The 21,515-nt window shown below is 36.4% G+C and overlaps 1 protein-coding gene across 13 annotated transcripts in view; it reads left to right on the forward strand.

The window, feature by feature from the left end:
- HDAC9 (histone deacetylase 9) overlaps window positions 1-21,515 on the forward strand; it is a 457,439-nt gene that overhangs the window by 347,548 nt on the left and 88,376 nt on the right. For all 13 annotated transcript variants that reach the window (XM_085050864.1, XM_085050871.1, XM_085050865.1 and 10 more), the window contains 4 exons: window positions 10,281-10,336; window positions 10,576-10,663; window positions 15,019-15,138; window positions 15,463-15,560. In XM_085050864.1, the coding sequence (XP_084906990.1) occupies window positions 10,281-10,336; window positions 10,576-10,663; window positions 15,019-15,138; window positions 15,463-15,560 (362 nt within the window). The remainder of the gene's footprint in view (window positions 1-10,280; window positions 10,337-10,575; window positions 10,664-15,018; window positions 15,139-15,462; window positions 15,561-21,515) is intronic.

Below are 21,515 nucleotides of genomic sequence, written 5' to 3' on the forward strand. Positions count from 1 at the left end.
CAGATCTGTTACGTTTCAGTCCACTTTTATGCCTTTGCATGTTTCTTTTCCATCTTGCTGCCATTTTATCTGCAGAAAAATAAGTTGATGTGCTGTTTCTGTTAGGGAAAATACCACTTTTGTAGCATACTTATGAAGATCTGAGGCAAAGAAGATGAAATTGACCACTTTCATGTGCATTCCTTGAGCAAATATGCATGTGAAGCAGCCACTTGGGGCATGTACTGAGAGCACTGAGTGGGAAGATTAAGTCTGATGGGAATCTGGAATGATCTGCTACAGCCTCAGAATTTTTGGATGACAAAAAAAGTGCCTTCCAAGAATTGTATGCAAGCTATAACAGCTCTGCAACATGTTAACAGCAAGATGAGAGCAGTAGAGAAGTACACCGTAGTAGTTCCTGGGATGTTTACCACTGTGGATTGCTATCAGATGGGGTACTGTCAATTTGGTGTCATCTTAAGAAAAGAAGATAAATTATGAGACAGAGCATACTGATTTGTTGGAAATCCCAGAGTTCTCTGAGGAGAGCTGCATGTCCTGAAGTTCACAGTGGCAGACCCACAATGCATGGAAATGAGTAACCACAGAGCAGTGCTCCACACTGGAGCAGAGAATGCAGTGGAATATCTACACAGTGCACTGGAGAATCATAGATGCCCATTTCTGAAACAGCTTTGGTGCCTTTAGGAAAATCTCAGAGTAGAACTGTCTAGTGTAGACAAAGTCATGAGACAAAAAGCCTCAGAAATGAGAAGCTGAAGTAATTAATTTAACAAGCACTTTCCTGACATGAGGATTATCAAATTTTTAAGTGTAGTCAGATTATAGTAAGCCCAAAAATTTCTTACATCTTGACGAATGAATGTCGCTGTTGAGCCGCTAGCAGAGAAAAGAACCCAGTTCTCAGTGGCAAGAAGGAAAAGACCTTTATTGTTTTGATTTCGACATATATATAGAGTTTTCAAAGGTCACCCAGATTGGTCAGCCAGAAACCTCCCCCTAGGCCTGATTGGCCAGGTCTGCACCGTCCAAATCTTGGGACACTGTTTTTAATAACATCCAAACTTTATCTTTATTTATAAAACACAAAAAGAATTCTCATGGGAAAGACCTGTGCTAGCCACAAATGAATATGTATGTTCAAAAAAAATGCAACATGTTTTTCTGAAGATAAGTTGAATATAATATTTAATTTTATAGACATGAATTCAATCAATTTAAACTGCAGGTTTTTTACAACAGTGGCTAGCTAGAATGTGGAGACAAACATCAAGTACCTTGTATTTACTGGGATCTGACATATAAAGTTCATTTCAGGAAGGACAGGACATTTCAATTTCTATACTTCTTCCATGGTCTCTACTGATACTGCTTGCTGTTACACAAGTGACAGTACTAGGTTGGAGCTATAGGTCCATATTGCTAAAAAAAGAGTTGAGACAACTAAATAAACCATGAAAGTCTGCAGAACAATTGGGAGATTCATTATGGAGCTGGGTGAGTCAGACTCATATACAAGGCAAAAAAATCTTTATTCTGAATTTCCTGAGACTATCAGTCCCATTGCACACAAGTCTCATTGAGAACAGCAACATGTTGTTCATCCGATTTGGACAGTGTTCAAAAACTGACCAGGAATTAAGAGGAATTCTCTTTGCTGTAGTTCAAACCCCTTGTGAGACATCGGATTTCTTTGATCTCCTTGATCACTGGGAAAAGCATCAATATGACAGTACAAGGGATGTAAAACAATAGCCACAATAGTAATTAACAGGGATTTTTTTTTTGAGGGGGTAGTTTTGGAGTGGGTTTTTTTTGGATTGTTTTTTTTTTTAAATCAGGACAAATTGTCCCTTCTCTGGGGAGTCTTGATCTGGATGTTTTTTTTTTAATTATATACAACTGTTAAAATTAAGAATTCTATGGGGCTGGTTAGTAATATAATGAGCAGTCATTAATATCCATTTGATACACTTTTGAGGCAATATTTAATAGAGACTAAAGAATCACACCACTGAAACATATAGTGCTATAAATGTGTTATACTGAGTCAAATGCTATGCTTTTACTTTTTTCACTAATTTATTTACATGTCTGATGAATGTCATCTTGGCAATATTACAATAGGAGATGAGCCTAGTTACTGCCTGAAGGTTACCTTTTTTTTAGTTTTTTGTAATTAGGAAAGTTGCTGATGCACAATGAGGTATTTATGTTATGTGGAATCAGAGCCACGCCTCTCCTGTCTGTCTGTTTTTATGTATCTATGTTTGGTCATTTCTCATTTCCCCAACAGATTTATGTTGAAAGCTTCTAATAGTCTGCTGCCTGACTACAGATTTGTAGAAGAGGGGAGTATGTGGATCTGGGTGAATAGAATTCCACCACAGTCATTAGCTCTATCCAATAAATAATTTTATCAGATAAGGGAAGTTTTATGAGATATTCCTTAGTGCTTGGGGAAGAGGTAGATGTAGTGCCCTGAATATGATTTCTTGCATGAGTGTAGCTCATGAACTTGAAAATCATTGTTTTTAGTCTCTATGTAATGACCACATCTTCAGAAAGAGGGCCCAAAAACATGCAGAGAGAGAGCATTTCTTTCCTGGAAGTGTCTCCTAAGGCTCTCACTCCTGTCTTTTATTGCCATGGGATGTGGCACTGGTAGGTGCTGTCCTGCCCTCCTTTCTCATTTATTTCCCAGCCTGGCCCAGCTGTTTCCCTTACATTGATTCTGATGCTCAGCTCAGGTCCCCTCACCTCGCTGCTGTTGCACTACTTCACTCACAGGCACCAGAAGACTCTTCCCTTGTCTCTGCATCTGTCCTACACAGCAGGCACGTCTCTCCTGCTGCCCAACGGGACAAGACATTGTGCAAACCCCGCGTTAGACAAATCTAAGTGAAAAATAAGGAGAGTTTCTGCATCTGTGGTCTTTTGAGTTTCAGATTTCATTTGTAACTGTTAGAACTTGCAAAGAATCTCATCTTTAGGACTTAGCTTGCCAAGTTATTGTTTTTGTTTTTCCTGAAAGAGTTTAGGTTGCTGATATTTTGATTTTGTTAACCAAATTATTCATTTTGATGCTGCTACCTGTTTTGTTGCCATATATTAAGTGTTTATGAAATGGTTAATACTACATTTAAAAAGTTGGAACTCAGTTCAGTTAAGTTAGTGTGATAATTTTGAAATAATTATACTTCATTGAGTAACGTCCTTCAAAATGTTATTTGTTCTTGCAATAGTTGTTTTATTGTGTATTATTTTGTGAACATGAAATGCGTCTTAATTTCTTTTCTGATAACAAATTGTACATTTCTCTGGCTGTTCATCAATATCTTTAAATTGACTGGTAGGAGTAAAAATTATACAGGTGAAAAGTATAATAATTAAGAGTATACCTAATAAGAACCTCTTTTTGGGAGAGGCTCCCAAATGTGAGATGGTATCATTCTCCCAGTGGGAGATGACTTTACATCATCATGGATAACTCACTGCCAGAGCAGACCATGGAACTACTTAAAATACAAAGGAACATTGCTGAAACGTTTTTCTTCAGCCTCAGATGACCCCTTCAGTACTATTATAAGCTAGGATTGATTAAGTACAGAACCTATAATAAGGATTACTGTCTGGTTTACTTTGCACGTCCTTTAAATATGTAAATCTTGGTTATAGTAGCACTCTTTTCTGTGATAGAAACACGTAGGGCCATATATTTTTAATTTGACAAACTTGAAACAGAAGAGACCTACACAAAAAACTATCAAGAGCCAATAGGATTTGTATGATTACTCCCTGCTTTAAAAAAAAAAAAAAAAAAGTTTGAATGAATTAAAAAGCAATTTTTCCCAAGAGCACTCAAGAAAAATGGTACTTCAGCTGACTCAAGTGAAGCACAAGCCCGTTTTCTACCTATCGTCTGTGTGTGTGCACATGCACATGCACATGTACACAAACACACACGCATAAAGTTGCCCTTTTGGTAGTTAAGGGTCATTTGACAGAATGAAAGCAATTTAAATTAGTTTCCCCTGAACCAGAATCTGATACATTCCTGGGATGGTTCTTTCTGATATGTCAGGTTGAATCAATACCACAGTAAACCTCATGAGTTTGGTTGTTGCTACTCTGGTGTCTGAACCATAGATGACTTATATTGAACTTGAAACTCTCATTCCTAATGAGCTTGGTTTTTACTGTTCTCAAGGCCTTTGTCACACAGGGCTATAGAAGAATCATCAGGTGGTAAGTAGTAGTAATCTAGTGAATAAACAGAATTAGCTTAATCAACCTTCTCTTCCCCCAAAGTTCTTAGTTTTCTAGTCTTAAAAGTATTCTGAATAAAAATATGTTAGCCATATTTCACAGTTCTATTGCTATGCTTTATTGGACCAAAAACCTAAAATGAATTCTCATTCTAAAGACAAAAGAAGCAAAAAGAGATGAAAACAAATGTCTCCCTAGTCCCACAGTGTCCTTCCTCTGGTAAAGCTTCAGGCCAGCAAATTTCCATGCCTGCCTGAAGAACACAAAACCCAACGCAGCTCCTCTGGTTGCCTACAGAAGTCTCCTTTTCTGGAATGTGCTCTGTGCTCAGGTGCCTCCTGGACAGTATTTCTCCTGCAAGTTCTGCCCTACCCTTGTTTCTACCTTCTCACCCTTTGCCACATAAAAATCTCCCTCTGCCTGAAAAAAAGTTCCAAGTGATGTGTGAAGGCCACAAAAAGAGGCATTTTTTCCACACCCAGCCACAGCACTTTGAACAATGCATTTGTGTAAGAGACAGTAACAAATGAATATTTATTTTACAACTGTTAAAGATATGATTGATAAAACCCATCAATCAAAGTTACCAATGAAGTCTTTTAGGTAGTACGTTGTATTCTTTGCTTTTACAAAGTTACAAAAAATTGCAAAATTTCATATTAAACCATCTCTTAGATACTCTATCCCAGCAATTATGGTTATATTTATAGCTGAATGACCGTTATTATTTCATATAATCAGACAACTTTAATTATATGTGGGTACATAGCTTATCTCCATGACCACTCTGTACTTTAAACTCTCTTGTCTGCTTTCTTTCCCAGTATGGTTAACACTAGTTGTGGCTAAACAGGCCATCATGGTTGTATATAAGTTAGTCTGCAAGCACCAACTTTCATGTGTGTTTTCTGGTGCTATCCACTTAGACCTTGAGGAAGGCAGACAGAGAACTCTTTGTTTCCATCAGAGTTAAATGTTCAATGTCCATTTCTGTGTACTTGGCCTCTACTAGCTTCCTCTGCAAGACAAAATGGTATTCCCTCATGTCCATTACTGTTTTCTTGGCAAATCTACATGCTGCTAATAGTGCTCTGTTAAATCACAGGTTCTTGTTCACTGCATTCGTAGACCCCCAGGGCCAAATCCTGGCTCCTGCTCTGGCTGCATGAGTAGCTTGTAAAATTGTCCTAAACAGGTGCCCAAGGATTGCCTCAGCCTTTCACCACTCATTCTCATGCTTACTCACCCTGATGGATGGCATAGTTTGGGATTGTGTTGCAGCATAAGTGGCACTGGCAAGAATCTGCTTAACTTCTTCCTGGTACCAGTTGCAAGGGGATTCTTGCAGGCAGCCAAGATTTAAAGCAGCCCTGATGTTTGTTATTGTAGGAGTTGACTACATCAGAGATAGCAGAGTCAAAGATGGCACTAAGGTCACTTTTAGGGGTTAGACCTGTCAGATACACTGTATGGACCACCTTTTAAGTATAAAGAAATAGTATTTTTATATGACTTTACAAGGATATAATATGTATGTATATATATATCTAAAGAAATATAAATTCTGACAGGACAAAATGGATACATTTGTGTATAGTGATGTATTATACATTTCTGTATAATTCTCGTTCTGAAACCTGTGCACATTGAAGCAAAAATAGTACCTTTCCATTAAAAACAAGTGCATGTCCAAGAATGCCGTGTTTAAGCACTGTTAATTTTATGAGCTAGTTCCTAGATAGGTTAAGGGATTTAGACAAATAGAAATTAAAAACTTCCAACACCGAGCCTTAGGAGCAGGTTGAGCTTCTTGTGTTGAGTTCAGACCCCCAGTTAGTTACCAGGTCTCCATCTGAAATATACAGAGCAGCTGAGGTTAGAAGTGGCCTCTGGAGATCATTGTATCCACCTTCCTTCCTCAGAGTTGCCTAGAGCTAGTTGCCTAGGACTATATCCAGATGGCTTTTGTATATCTCCAGGAATGGAAACTCTACAACCTCTCTGGGCAGCCTGTTCTATTGCTCGGTCACCCACACAATAAGTGGATATTTTATATATTCACAGGAAGCCTCTGGTATTTCAGAGCCCATCACCTCTTGAATAGTTGGCATAGATGGCATTGCACATTCATACAGGGGTTTACAGCTTAAAATACAAGAAGACCTTAAATTTGTAATAATAATTAAAGATTTTTATGTTTGAATAAAAGCTGAGGAAGAGCATGACTCCATAGAAAACAGCCTGAAAAGATGTGTCTCAATATCTATTTTATGGACCACATAATCTAAATACACTAAGTGGTGTGGGAAGCAAATTTACAAAATCTTTCCCATGTTCAAGAAGGAGTTGAACCTGAGTCTTCTACTGCTTCAACAAGTGCTCTTGGAGTGCCTGCTGTAGTTTATTGCGATTTTTTGTATGGCAGTGACTTTTCTCGAAGTCAGCAAAAAGCCAGATGATTTTACTAGGGTAATACCAGGCTGAAACTAGTGTGCACTGCTTCTCAGTGAGGCTTCTCACCATGCCTGGAGTACCTGACTGGCCAGGTCACTCTTGGTTCACTTGGAATCTAGGCAGAGCAAGCTCCTCACTGTCATGTGATTGGAAGAGTCATTCACACCTTGCCATAATGACCACATATTGTCCTAGAGAAAAATTGCCTACATCTAGTTTTACCTCCTATATAGAGGTAACATAATGGAAACACCAGTAGAACTCTGCCATAGATGGTCGGTTCCAAGACCTGGATTGTCCACCCACGTTGTGGTATTGCCTTGAGTACTTGTCTTGGAAAGTTTCATGGAGAGGCACAGTAGATGCTCAAGCATGATGTAGCCTAGCACTGTAACCCAGCACACTACAGAAAGGAATCAACTCAATCATCAAAGACAAGGCCACAGTAGGATTGACACCTCTGTATTTTGGAAATTGAGCATCCACCTACTGATTTAGAGTCATAAAAGAAGAGAATACTTAGCTTACTGTGGAAAAAGACTAACATTTTTCTCGGTTTTCATTAAAGGTTCAACTCAGTGGGTTTATCTGCAGTCAATCTTCTGTGTAAACTGAGCCTGGCCAACTTTTCTTCCTTTGTTGTTCAAATATGCACAGATTTTAAAATATTTCTATTCAGGCTTTACTCTTTATCCTCAAATTTAAATAAAGGTAATCACATAATGGCACAGACATGAATAGTTTTTCTAATGTTCATGTCTGTCAGTCAGTTTAATGTTCTGTATACTTATAAAGGTGTCTGTATCCTAGTATAAATAAGGCTCTGTACAAAAACGCTTTGAATTTATGTGTGTTGGCTTCATTTTCAACATTTTGCTCTGTGTTAGTCTTTCTATCCTTAAAGCAGATTTTTGCCTTTCTGTCTACTGTTCTACTGTCTACTGAGCTCACTGTCTGGTATTTTTTTTCCTAAATAACTTGCCTAAATAAAAACCAAAATCATGTTCCATTGCGCTAATGTATGCTGTGTTCATGCTAAGTTTGAAAGTACGAGAAATTAAGGGTTTTACCAATTGCACAAAAGTTGCCAATGATTCTGTATGGTAAATAGTTTTCAGTGTTTGGTATAATTCCACTTGATATTTTATCATCAGTGTAACCTATGCACTGCATTTTTTAAAAAGAAAATTTCCCATATGAATACTGGACTTTTTGTGATGTAAAAATATGAAAAATGGTCATGACACTGTTGTGAATATCCTGCGTGCTAGTGGAGAAATGTAATAATTAAGCTCTGATTTCAGAAATTGCCTAGATGTAATAAAACAGGGCTTCCAAAGAGTCTCATCAAAGTAAGGGAACAGAAGAGAAGCCTATATTGTAACTGTCATATTGTCAAAAACAGCAGTGCTGATATTTTCTGTCTCTATATTGCCCCCTGAAATCCTCCCAGAGATAATCATCTTAATTATATTGATCTTTTGGGAATACTGATAAAGTAAGATGCTAATGAGCTGTTAGCTGAGCAGGGGCAGCTGTAAGCCCTTCATGGATTTTTTCCAAATTCTTAAAAATATCAAGAGAACAAAATAAAGGTAGCATCATGCTCTTTCTGCAGTAATACCCTCTTTGCTGAGTCTTTTTTCACCTCATTGTCCTGACATTCATGAGCATAAAAATTCTTTGTTTTTTCATAAATGCTAGAAAAGAGTTCTTTGCCAGATTCTTCTCTAAGTAATTTTTTTGTGTGAGAAGGAAATGTTAAAAAATGCTCAGGAGGATAGAGAATACAGTTTTAGCTGAGAGTCTAAAGCCGGTTTCGTTCTGCAATTTAGTGCAGTCCATAATGCCTTTTTGTTTTTCTTTTACTGGTGTGCTTGATCTATAGGCAATTTATATCCCGTCTCCAGGAACGCCTTCCTGAATATGAACATATGTAATTTTTGTGCCTTTAATTGTTGGGTTGTTGTATTTTGTTTGTTTGGGTTTGGTTTTTTAATGTGGACACAATGCAAGATAAGTTATGATGTCAAATCCCTCAGATTCTTTAAATGGTGGCCAGAAGAACCACTGTAACAGATGCACTCCCTTCGTATTGTAATTTAAGTTTACTGTAGTCTGATAGAACTTTGGCCATGCTCCACAAAACTTTGCAGCTGTCTGCTTGGATTACATCTAGCAGCAAATGAAATAAGACAATCTGGTAGTATTTGTTTATAAATTAATGCCAGTGAAGCAACATAGGTAGATAATTTCACAGGTACACATAAAACACACATTCATATGACTGTAAATAAACAGATTTCACAGAAACCAATGTAACTCTATTAACTGTCATGTAATTTGTCTGTATTTACAGCGATGTGAGTCAAAATTTAATGATTGTTATGTTTTTTTCAGGTAAGAGAAGGCTAAACCATTTACATTTATCAAGTTTTAGTATGTCAAACTGGAATACTCTAATACTGATTATTAAAATACGGAAGTATTCCAACCTTTTTCTTCCTATCCCTTCCTCTCTGAAAATACCATGCTTGATTGGTCTTGCAGCCATACATACACACAAAGTGTTTGTGTGAGGCTGTCTCATCTTCAGACTATAATTTCCCATTTTTATGTGTGTGGTAATTGTTATTAATTTGATGGCAAATATATAGCTGAATAGAAGGACCATCCTGGGTAGTTGAAATAAAGAGGAAATAACAGTGAAGCAGTGGTGTTTGTTCTGAATCTAACTGTTGTAAGAGAAGTTTTATATGATACACAGCCTTATGGGACACTGCTTCCTTATGATATAATCTGACTTTCTGAATGGAGCTACCTTGCCAACACTTCTCCATTTTCCCTTTACCATACCCACACTGGAAGGATGGAAATTCCATTTTTCTTTTATCTTCAGTTACTCCAGAGGCAAAAAATTCCTTGGTCATCACTGATCCTACTGCTGTACTTTATGAAATTTATATACAGTTCCAGAAATTGTGTTAGAACTTGACTTTAGGGAATCTATTAACTTGTGAGCATGGCAGGTTCCCAAGTGTAATTTATGGTTTGCAGAAATATGGGATATTCATTGTCATCCTTTTTCTACTGTTCGGAATTATATGTGTGTGTGGGTCTGAATTTATCATTTAGTCCATACAGAGGTAAGTTTACCAATGGCTAATCATCTAAAAATTATACCTCAAGCTACTTTTATTTTTAAGCATCTCAAACTGGAGCAAATTAAGATTACATTATTTTAGATAACCTTCTTTTTAAATGTGAATTCTAAACAGCAGAATTGATAATAGGGTTTTCCCATCCTGCCTTTTTCCTCCTCTTTAGATCATGTGGCATGTGTATGTATGTATGCACATGTGTGCATTTATATAAGTTTATATGCCACTGTTCTCAACTGTATTATTTCTGGCAGTACTGTGAAAGGGTGATTGCATAGAAAAAGTCCTCAAGAGTCTCTAATAGATTTCAATCCCATCTGCCTGCTGCTCTGTTTTGCACTGAGTCAAGTATTTTTTTAAGCTGATAATTGAAAACCTATCTTGTTCTTACAGAATGGCTTTGCTGTTGTAAGGCCCCCAGGCCATCATGCTGAAGAATCAACAGCCATGTAAGTACCAGGGAATATTGCCCATCTTGGAGCACTAAGGTTACCAGCAATCACCTGCATTGTGCCTGTCTCTGAAGAACTGTAATTGTTAGCAGATGACTGAAAAGGCTTTCTAGGTACTCCCAGAAGCAGATTTATGGCCTCAGAGATCATATAGCATTTTTTTAAATGCTCTGAACATTATTTATAGCTGTTTTCCTGACTGATTTGCCTTCTTATTTCTGTTCTTTATTCCACAGGGGGTTCTGCTTTTTTAATTCGATTGCAATTACTGCCAAATACTTGAGAGACAAGCTAAATATAGGCAAGATATTGATTGTAGATCTGGTATGTATTCTTGGCAAGCATCACACTCGCAGTGCATCTAGATAAAAGATAATGAATTTGTATTTATATGTCAGACTTTCCTGCTTTTAATACCTACACGTAATAAAGGTGTGCATTTCCTCTGATTTTGGGAACTCATTAAAGCCAGGATGGCCGTACTGAAGCTATAAACATCTATGTTTCACTTTAATGGTGTTAACTGCAATTTAATGAGAAGAAGGCACAGATCAGGGCAACTTTTATGGTCCTTAAATGAATTGATACTTCCACTGTTAAAATAACCCTACAGAACTTAAGTTTACTTTTCCCTACAGAATAGAAACTTTAAGTAGTCAGATATTCTTTAAAGAATGTTGTTGCATTGGTAACCAAATTGACCACTTCCCCAGTTAGCAACGATTTGACTTGTTGTGTAACTTCAATATTATTAAACAAATCGACAGGTCATTCCTCCAGGAAGTTTTCTAGTCATGTGTGCCAGGTTTTGGTGGTTCCACAAAGGAAAGCTATGTGATTAAAAATCTACTTCATTGGATTAGTCTTGTATTTTAATAGAAAGCATTCTTACACAATACTTAATATGTTTAACAAATGGATTATTTAAATGCAGATGACATTTGGCATGTTGGCTATATTATATTCATGAATAATGAATTGGAACTCTGCCTTGCACTTAAAGGATCAGCCCAATGCACAGCCCAAGGAAAGTTGAATGCTGATTTATGAGCACCATTTTTGTTTTCCTACAGTTCATGACGAGGTGTAATAGGGTGTCTGACAAAGCATAGACAGGAAATGAACCCTGGCATCAAAACCTAACCTGTTACATCTGCACTTAATTAATTTTTGCAGGTGATAAAAGATTTAAAGACAAAATATGTTAAAGGGTTTTTGAAGTGCAGGGCTTAATAGTCTAAATCTTGTTCATATCTGCACTCATAATTAAATCTTATTGTGGAGTCATGGCCTTACCATCTAGCACTTTTGTTCAGTTAAACATGCGTACTGACTGTTGAAGAGAAGCAGAGAAAGGGGGAGTGTGGGAGAAGGAATGGCAAGTGAAAAATGAGTGGTAGAATAAGTATATGGGTATATTAAATATTCTTAGAATGTTTTTCAAATATTTCTCAGATTGTTCTACTGTCATTCAGAAACATAAACTGCCAGGAACTATTATTTTTGAAAAATTCGCTTCTACTGTATGTTATATCTGTTTGCTGACTTGAATCTTTCAGTTTATTGCTGTAAATTCTGGCCAAAAGTGAACTGGGTGTTTATTCACATTTTTAAATAGGAAAAATGTATTCAAAGTTTGTGAATGTTTTTAAGTCTTTTGTCTATAAATGTTACATTTGCTTTGTTGGGAAAATACTTCCCTTTGACATACTTAGCAAGTAAGCACTTAGAAATTCAGCTTCAGGTTTTCAGGGTTAAATGTGCAAATCATTACCTGTGCAAATGATTACCCGTGAAGCTGCCTACCCTTACCCAGGAAAGTAGATAGGGACTGCTCAGCCTTTCTCCAACTGTCCCATTGGCCAGAATAACTCAGCTGGTGAAAAGGAGAAAATAAATGGCTGATACAGATTACTTCATTCCAGTCCATAGTCAGAGCAATGATGTACAAGAATTCATATGGAAAATTTCTTATACATGCAAACTATGGATAAATCACAGGCCAAACTGAATGAAAGAACAAGTCAATAGTGATGTCTTTATTCCCACCAACAGAGTTTGGGGCATCTGAAGGAAAGAATGGAATTACAGATGTTAGACTTTAAATTAACCTTTAAGACTATATTTTGATAGTGAATAGCACAGCAGGACCCCATGCAAGTCGGCAGCCATGCATGCTACTACAATATTAACATTAAAATGTAATGTCCAATCCCACACACTAAAGTGTACTCTAGTTATAAATTAAGTGTAGTCTTCATATATAAATTCTTAATTTTTTAATTGTCAATCTTCGCTTCATCTATTTCTACAGTAAAATAAAAGACCTATCTGACAGGTTTTTTTTCCCCTTATTCTACCATTTGAATAGATCTCTGTTTTTTAACTGATTTATATACTCTGAATACATTTGATCTTCTAAGGGCAGAATATGAACTCATTTCCCACATGCTAACATCCGCAGTCTTAACACATTCCTTTGTCTAATCAGAGAAGTTACTGTTCTTCAAAGCAGTGAAGCTCTTAGTGGAAATAAAGTTTAGACAAGAAAGCTAGCTTTGAGATTTGAATAATAATAATAATAATAATAATAAAAGGAAAAAAGATCTCTCTATGCCCCTTCAACATTTTTTCTTCTCTTTTGGAAACTGTTACAGCAAGAATATATCTAAAGCCCCACAAATACATGGCAAAGAAAGACTAATTAAAATAACAAAATGAAGTCCTACTTTGTCCCTGCAAATCTGTCTATGTGCTCAGCATAGCTTGTCCAGGTCTTGAAATCCTTATTCCAAGATCATCTATACTTGCATTTATGCTAGCAGGATTTGAATCTGTTTTAATTAATTAAAATTAATTAATTAATCTGTTTTAATTAATTTAATTAATTGAATCTGTGACCAATTAATTCTGTCACAGCTGAAGACTGAATGGGATTCTGGGATTAGTCTGCATGCCAGATTTTACTTCATTTGCCAGACAGAACCATCTAACACTACGCTGGCTGCCTTGAAATCTCTAACACCCTCACACCAGTGTGTTCTCCTTTGCACATCTAATGTGTTACATTTAACCTTGGCATTAAGTCACAGTTGGGCTGCAACTCCATCCTCATGTTGTTTCAAGTACTTTCAACATAGAAAAGAAAAGAAACTCTTACAATATTACTCTTGCGAGGTCCCAGAGGAGGTCCAAATCAAGCACAATGCAGTGCAAGTAAGACTCAATCAATGTAGAGAGTTCTGAACAACGTGGGTGAGACTCATGGGCTACATCAGCTGGCAAAGAGGGCAAGCAATGGTCACTGCTTGCTGTGCTATTAGCAGTGCACACCTTGAGGTAAAATTTGAGCCTTCCTGGAGTCTAGGCATTCTGAGGAAAATGTGACCTTTGTTCCTCAGGCACTAAATTGTATTTAGCCCTCATAACATTTGCATAACATTTGTAAAATAAATACAGACTGGGTGACAGTGACAGTGTTGGCATTCAGAGTACTTTGTCTGTCCTCCTTAATTCTCTAAATCAGAAATTTCAAAGGGATGGCTTAAAGAAGGACCATCAATAATATCTATAACTTTCCAGCTTAGAAATGCCAGTGAAGAAACATTTTTGCTTTTTTTATTTTTACTTTTCTTTTATTGAAAGGCAAACGGATTTTTCATTATCACTTGTAAAATTCTTGTGTGTCTAACCACATAGAATAGTATTGAACTGTGAAAACAAACTAAAAAAATAAGGAAAAGTCTGCATCATCAGCCTTTGTTATATAGATATACTGTCAGCATTTCTTTGTCAGCATTTTATTTAATGACAGAATTTTATTCACTGTCGTTATATAATGTTTGAAATATGGAGACTGGCCAAGGTCACTCCTTGATTGTGGAAGGCACCATCCTATCTGCCAGATGATTTAATAGCTAATGAGATCATATTCCTATGTCTTCAACTGTTGCCGTCATGATTTTGCAAAAATGAAGTATGAAGTCCTTTCTGCATCTGGCATCTCTTTTGATGTGGATCTAACTGCTGAGGGACTGAACTGAACTGAACGTTTCAAGAAAGCCAATTTACTCAGCTGGTCGCAGAGCCTTTGACCTCAATAGTGGAACTTGGCAAATCAATGAATACTCTTATGTTTAGTGTTCTGTCAAGAATTGTGAAAAAGCTCTGTAAACCATAGATCCTTCTGCAAAATACTAGTTTGTAGTTTAAACATTAGTCTTTCTTCAGAGGCCAATGAGGCTAGTTAATTAAGCCTGAGGGGTTATGAACTGTTGGCAGTTAATAAGTCATAAAATTCCTCCATAAAACAGGATGCTAGATTCCATCACTGAGGCAAGGAGTACAAAGAGCCGGTGTATAAATATCTAATTGTACAAAAGGACTGGGATTTCTCAATGACTGCTCATCTGGAGTCTCCAGGGCACGCTCGCTATGGTTTCCTGATTTTTAGAAGCCAGTTTAAAAAATGAGTGCATTAAAGAGTAATTTGCCTGAAAGTTCAGGAAGTATGGGGTGGTGAAGGGAGGGGGAAAGGGAAAGACAAAAGGAGGGCAAGGGAGAGGGAGAGAAACTGAGAGAGAGAGAGAGAGGAAGGGGGTGTAAAAGAAAGCAGAACTGAGCTCTCTACACTGAGTTGGACATTATTACATTTGTCGTCTGTTTTCTTTCTCCTTTAGGATGTTCACCATGGCAACGGTACACAGCAGGCTTTTTATGCTGACCCCAGCATCCTGTATGTTTCCCTCCATCGCTATGATGAAGGCAACTTCTTCCCCGGCAGTGGAGCCCCAAATGAGGTTAGGTTTATTTCTTTAGAGCCCCATTTTTATTTGTATCTTTCAGGTAATTGCGTTGCATGATTACCCCTAATTTTCTTGTCCTTCTCTGGTTCTTTAAATTACACCAGATTACCAAATTGTCCACTGGGAGCAGGGGACCAGTGGAGAACAAGTGCATAACCCAGAGCAGTCCTTGTCAAACAAGGCTGGGCTGATCTGACATGTTGTTTGATGTTTGTTTCTGAAGCACATTTGAGAATTTTTTTCCTCCCCTTTCCCTCACTCTTTTCCTCCTCCTTTTTCCTCTTTTTCACTCCTTTTGGTAATTTTTCTGTTTTTCAGGTTGGAAGTGGCCCTGGTGAAGGGTATAACATAAATATTGCTTGGACAGGTGGCTTGGATCCTCCTATGGGTGATGTTGAGTATCTCACAGCATTCAGGTTGGTACCATTTAGAGTTTTGAAAACTGTTTGTAGTACAAAAGCACATGAATAAGAGGTAATTTAATATTGAAAGTCAGGAGAATAATCCATGGTGAAACTAACTTAATCCTGGTATCCCAGTATATGAGAGTTCAGTAAATAAAAAAAAAGTTAATTGTTGTGGTCATCCACACAGAAACAACAAAAAAAAGCCCTAATTATTTAATTGGTCACTTGTATTTTCATTATTATGCCATGCCAGTAAAATGCCATGCCAGTAAAATGACTTTGAACTTGCTTACTTCTCAAAATTTAAATGTAAGTATTTATACCAGGCAGAAAAAAAATCCTGTTCATGTTCACATTGATTGCAGTTACATGCCAGTAGAGTAGACAGAAAGAAGTTTGAAGTATGGTGCAAATCCAGTGTTCTTCATTCATTTAAAAGACTCATCATGATGCTTACAGATTTGACCATTAGTTTTTTTCTACAAATTGCAGTAAGGTGTTATTTAATTAAAAATAAATAATTTTGAAATAATGCAATAAGAATGATAGGAAATGTTGCATGCTGTATTTCTCTTTCCTCACTCATAATGATTATTCTCAATAGCTCATTCATAAATGAAGTTGTATATTTTTGTAGGTGATACATCATAATCTATTAGTCTTATTTTCATGGGACCAGAGGAGATAGAACACTTTAAAAGACAATCATTTAGAGTTTCAGTGTCCTGTCTTACATAAACCATTTCCTTTCACTGTAAAGCAGTCTAGTGGAATTGTTTAGTAAAGTTTAGGGAAGGTGCAAACTTTCAAGTTTGGGCAAATGCTACATATTTGAAAAGGGTTTCATTTAGTGGAGAATGATATACAAGAATGGCAATGAGACAACCAATGTGTAGCTCCAATCTCTTTCAGGACATTTAGTTTGAAGTAGTGCAATTAACTTACATAGTTTTTTACTGTATTCTGTTGAAAATACCCCAAAAAGAAACACAAAACTCTTGTTTTGTTTGTTGAGGTTTTTATGTGTAAGTTTTTTGGTTTTTTTTCCAAAGAACTTCCATGCAGCCCATGAAATAATATGCAGAGTTTCTGATAAACAACACACCTGAAATCAAAGACTAAGCCCTAGTCAGAGAAATAGCCTTACACATTCACAACATCCCACTGTTATAGTGGAAAAGGTTTTCATTTTGTCTACATTTGTCTGTATTCAAAGAGTCTAAACAAATGGTCTGTGGCGGTCTCCAAATTTTCTACACTTAGTAGTGCCTCAAGCTCTTTCCAAGGTATTTCCTATACTTTTGAGAGATTTTTTACATAAGTTAAGGAACTGGAAGGTTCAAATCACTGGTATTAGTGTCTGATATTAATATATCTGGTATTTCCACCCCAACGTTCTTGGTTTGAATCCAAACCATCCCATTAATGATATAGGTAATGTGGCCATCTAATGATGCAGAGAGTGGTGGTCCCAGTTTATTCAACAGAAGACTCACATACTGAGACTGTAACCACAATTGGTACCCCTGCTATCCTGATGACAAATACCTGGGCTTAATAGTGCATTTACAAATAGGTACTTCACCATTCTATTTTAAGGCACACTAGGAAATCGTTTAGAGCAGCGAATATTTTTGCTATGCCTATTACTCTGCTTCAGAGTTAGAGGGAATTTCAGTCTCTGTTCCTAAACTAAGCACTATTTACGAAAACAAAATTCATGTAACTTACTACACTCTGACTAACCATGTGCAGACATAGATTTAACAGTAACTTTTTAAGGCAAATATATTCAAATTTAAGTTTAGAATCTCATTTTGAAAAATTGCTGATGGTGAAAAATTTAATGTTTCTATTTTAAATGCATCCATTTAACGTTGTGATTAATGCTATAATGAATGTGATTTTTTTTCCTCCAAGCAACAACAGGAAATGTTTCCCTACACTCTCAGCCCCTTTTGACCTGATCACAGTCTTTGTGCCCTCTGTGGGTCTTACTGACATGGATTTAGTGTGACTGGTATGACAGTTTTGAATGGGGATCATTGAATCAAACAGCATGGAACTTTGAGGGGTGGATACAAAAATTTGTGAATTAAGTAGGATAGACCAGGTAATTGTTTTCTTTAGATCTGGTCTGAGGGGTAGGTAAATTTACAGCTCCTGGTAAAGAGATACTTTATCCATGGACGAGCATCTATCCTTGCTATTATCCAAAATGTCACACGTGACATAGCCTAAGTTCTCAGTTTGGCCAGAACACAATTGTGAGACAGTAGACAGGCAAGAGAAATCCACAGTCCAGAAAATCAATAGAAAAGTTGCCAGAATCTCCCAACAAATCAGCTGTTGTTCTGGAGTTTGTATCTGCAACAAGTCTTTTTTAAAGAAAATAAGTGAGTTTCAGAGATAGAAAAATGTTATTTGGGTTTTTATATTGGATTACATGGTTTTATAGACAGACTTACAGAGATGATGCAAACTAAAGTGTGGAGAAAATTTTGAACATCTTCAATCTTAAGAGAAAAATAAGGGACAAATGGAGTGATTTTCTCTTGATACCTACCAGTAGACAGAGAAGTTGGGCAGTATTCAGTCCCTAGTGAAGGCAGGAGCGGATACTGGTAAAGGTCCTCTCCACCATAACCAAGGTGTGAGTAAGTTTGCAGATGGGTGGAGCTTGTTTGGAGAGAAGCCAAGGCTTCCTGCTTACTGGCTGGCTCCAGAGCCTAATCCTTTGAGTTCTTAGGAACTGAGAAATTTGTATTAAAATAATCTGAAACTCCCCAGGGGGTGCACATAGCTTTCACTTTCTCACCAACAGAGCCCTAATTTCATCCTAGAATTGCACCAAGCACATATTTGAAGTGTCACCAGCCTTGACACTAGGTAGCTCGTTACTGCTTGATTGACTGTCAAATTTCACAACAGAGATCCTTCTGAATGATAATGCCGACAGAAAAAGAGACCAAGGCTTTTTTTCTGTCTCTAGAGTTCAGCTCAAAGCCAGGTGTCATATATGACAATGTATTAGATATCAGGTACTTTGTTCTTAGGTTAGAATATATTTGTAGAAGAGTGTAAAGCATTTACACACACACATGCATATATCCATGCAAGTAGCAGGATACTAGTTATTTTCCACTGCATGAATCACTTGATAAATCTATTTTATGTAAATCTATTTTATGTAAATCTTTTTAGGACTCTGTAATATTCCACCTCACTCTTCCTTCAAGCTGTTTAAGAAAATATTTCAATTTCTTCAGGAAAAAGCAGCTTTCATGTGTAAAAATGCAGAAAAATTTGAAAGCATAACTCAGAGTAATCACTTCAAAAGCATGCTGAGTGGCTGTACTGGGACTATAGTGGGAAACTGGAAAAATTATGGTGCTGGTTTGTGTCTGTCATTTAGATTTCAGTTTATTATATTCAGTTTATTATATTTTTGAACTAACTCTTCCTACTGCAAAATCAAATTTAAGTGGCTGTAGCCAATTTGAAGACTGCTCATTCATTTATAAAAGAATATGTTTTAATTTCTTTCTTGTTTCTACTAAGAAAACTAGTTTGCTCATGTTAACTCCAAGGAGGTAGTGGAAAACATAGGAGGGAGAAGTTTCTGTAGAATGGAAAATAATTGCCCTAATCAAATCACTGAAATATTTAATTTTGCCAGAAAAGAGTTGTTTGATGTTTACCATAGTTAAAGAATTGACCTAGATACAAAAATCCTTGAAATAATGACATTTTTCTAAAGGGCCAGGCATCTCTTCTTTTCTTCTAAGATAACAAAAATGCACAGCTCTTTTCCATTATATTCAAGGTCTGAAGTATCCCTCTAGAGAATTTGTTTCATCATTTACTTCCACCTATTCAGGTTAAATTTGCTTTAATCTCTTTGAAAGCAAAAGGAGATCGTGGCTGTTTTCTAAGAGGATGATTTTACACTCGAGTTTATGAGGATGTAATCCACTCTCTTCTGCCAACAGTTCTAGAAAAAAAAAAAAGAGCAATGGTTGACTAGTAATGTTCAAGTAATTATTTTCATAAGCTCCACGTTATACCAGATGTGCTCAGTAAAGCAGGCAGCAGAGAGAGGCTCAGGTCTGTGTTGTACATGCACATATGTCTGTGTGTGTACTTGGAGTTTGCAGAGGGCAGGAGAGATCTGTTTCCATAGAGTGGAATACAGAAGATGCAGGAGGCAGTGGAAGCAAATGAGTGTTCAGAAGAGTGAAGGAGAAGCAAGAGGCAGAAGGAAACTGGGCTGTGCCTTCCAACTGCTTTGCACTGCTTTTATTCAACAAAGGAGTTGTAAATTTAGCTTAACCAGCCAGTGTGCTCTGGCTGCTTTGCACTACTCCAGAGTAGCATAAAACAGCCACAGCATATCAATGAACCTGGCCATAAAAGCTTGCATAAAATGAAACATGTATGTATGTGTGATTTTTAGAATGATTAGAAATAGCTCATGATAATATCATCTTTTAGCATTCACATGTTTGATTTTAATTTAAGAAGGGGAGAAAATTCAAAAGAAATAGGTGGCTATAAGGCAGAGGTAAGGATGAACTATATCCATGATTTAATTTAAAATATAGCACAACATTTATAATTACCCCAAAATATAATTTTAAACAAAGTTCAAAATAAAAAACATGCTTGAAATTGCATGTGTTGAAATACAAAAATGAAAGAAAACTAAGGTGTTCAGAAAATCTTCACTCTGTCTTGCAGTTCTTAGTGTTTGTTTAGGAAGAAAATAAGTATGTTTAAAACTCTCTGTATTCTAATCTGTGCTCAAAAATATTAGCAAAAATATTCATTGTCATCTTGTGGCCATACAGGGCATAAATAAGTTTATTTGAAACATTGCATTGATCTATACCAACCCTTTGTTTTTTCCTTAGTTTTGTGTTTCCAGATCTGATGACATTTAATTTTGACATTTCAAATGAAAAACTCTGTAAATGTACTTTGAACGTTTTCATAGATATTGTCCTTGTTAACTCTGTTTCAGCATAGGTATTGACTGTAATCTTTCTTTACTATTTTAGAATTTAATACATAAACTCTAAGAAGAACTCTATATTGCTATAATTGCCTTATTTTTTAAACAGAAGTATACATAGCATGTATTTTTATTTATTAATTTAATTTTCCTGTAAATTTTACTTTGAAAACTTTTGTTCACTAAGGAATTTGAGATAACTTTAAGAAGTTTCATGTATCCTGTTGGTATTGAATTTCATGGTCTTAAGTACGTGTGTCTGAAAAACAAAAATTCTTTCTTTTAGCTCAAATCACTAGTCTTCCACTTTCATTAAGTGTCCATTTGTTTATGTATTACATGTGTAGATGAAACCCACATTCTTGCCTATCCACATTTATTATTTTAAATACATTTGTATGATCTGTATCATGTCCTTTCCTATTTTTCTTCTCTCAAAATACAGTATTTCTGGTCTTTTTCAATCTCTCTTCATTTAGAAATGTATCCAGTTGCCAAATCACTTTAATTGCTCATTGCTGAGGCTTGGCTATTTTCTGGAAATGAGCTAAATATACCACATGAGGGCGAAACATCGAGTTATATTATTTTGTGTATTATTATGGCTGTTTTTGGCGTAACTGCTCTGCAATATTGTATAACTTTCTGACTGAGTAGAAGCCTTGGTTTCTGATAAACATAACAAAAGAATGTAGAAGACAAAAATCAACATTTTTTCCTAGCTAAACCTATTTAAAGTGAGTGATAGTTCAATGCTATATTGTGATGTTTAATGAATTCCACCAAGAATAGCAATTCAGTATAAAGTTCTTTTAAACAATGATTCTCAATACCCATAACTGAATGCTATTAATTTTTTATGACTGTAATGTCCAGAGGCTGCTGCTGAGGATATATTATGCTAGATGGGGTCTAAAAACTATGGTAAGACTAAGTTTGTGATTCAAATG

This window comes from Lichenostomus cassidix, chromosome 2 (assembly GCF_008360975.1).
Source record: "Lichenostomus cassidix isolate B80296 chromosome 2, HeHo_3.0, whole genome shotgun sequence".
NCBI lineage: Eukaryota > Metazoa > Chordata > Aves > Passeriformes > Meliphagidae > Lichenostomus > Lichenostomus cassidix.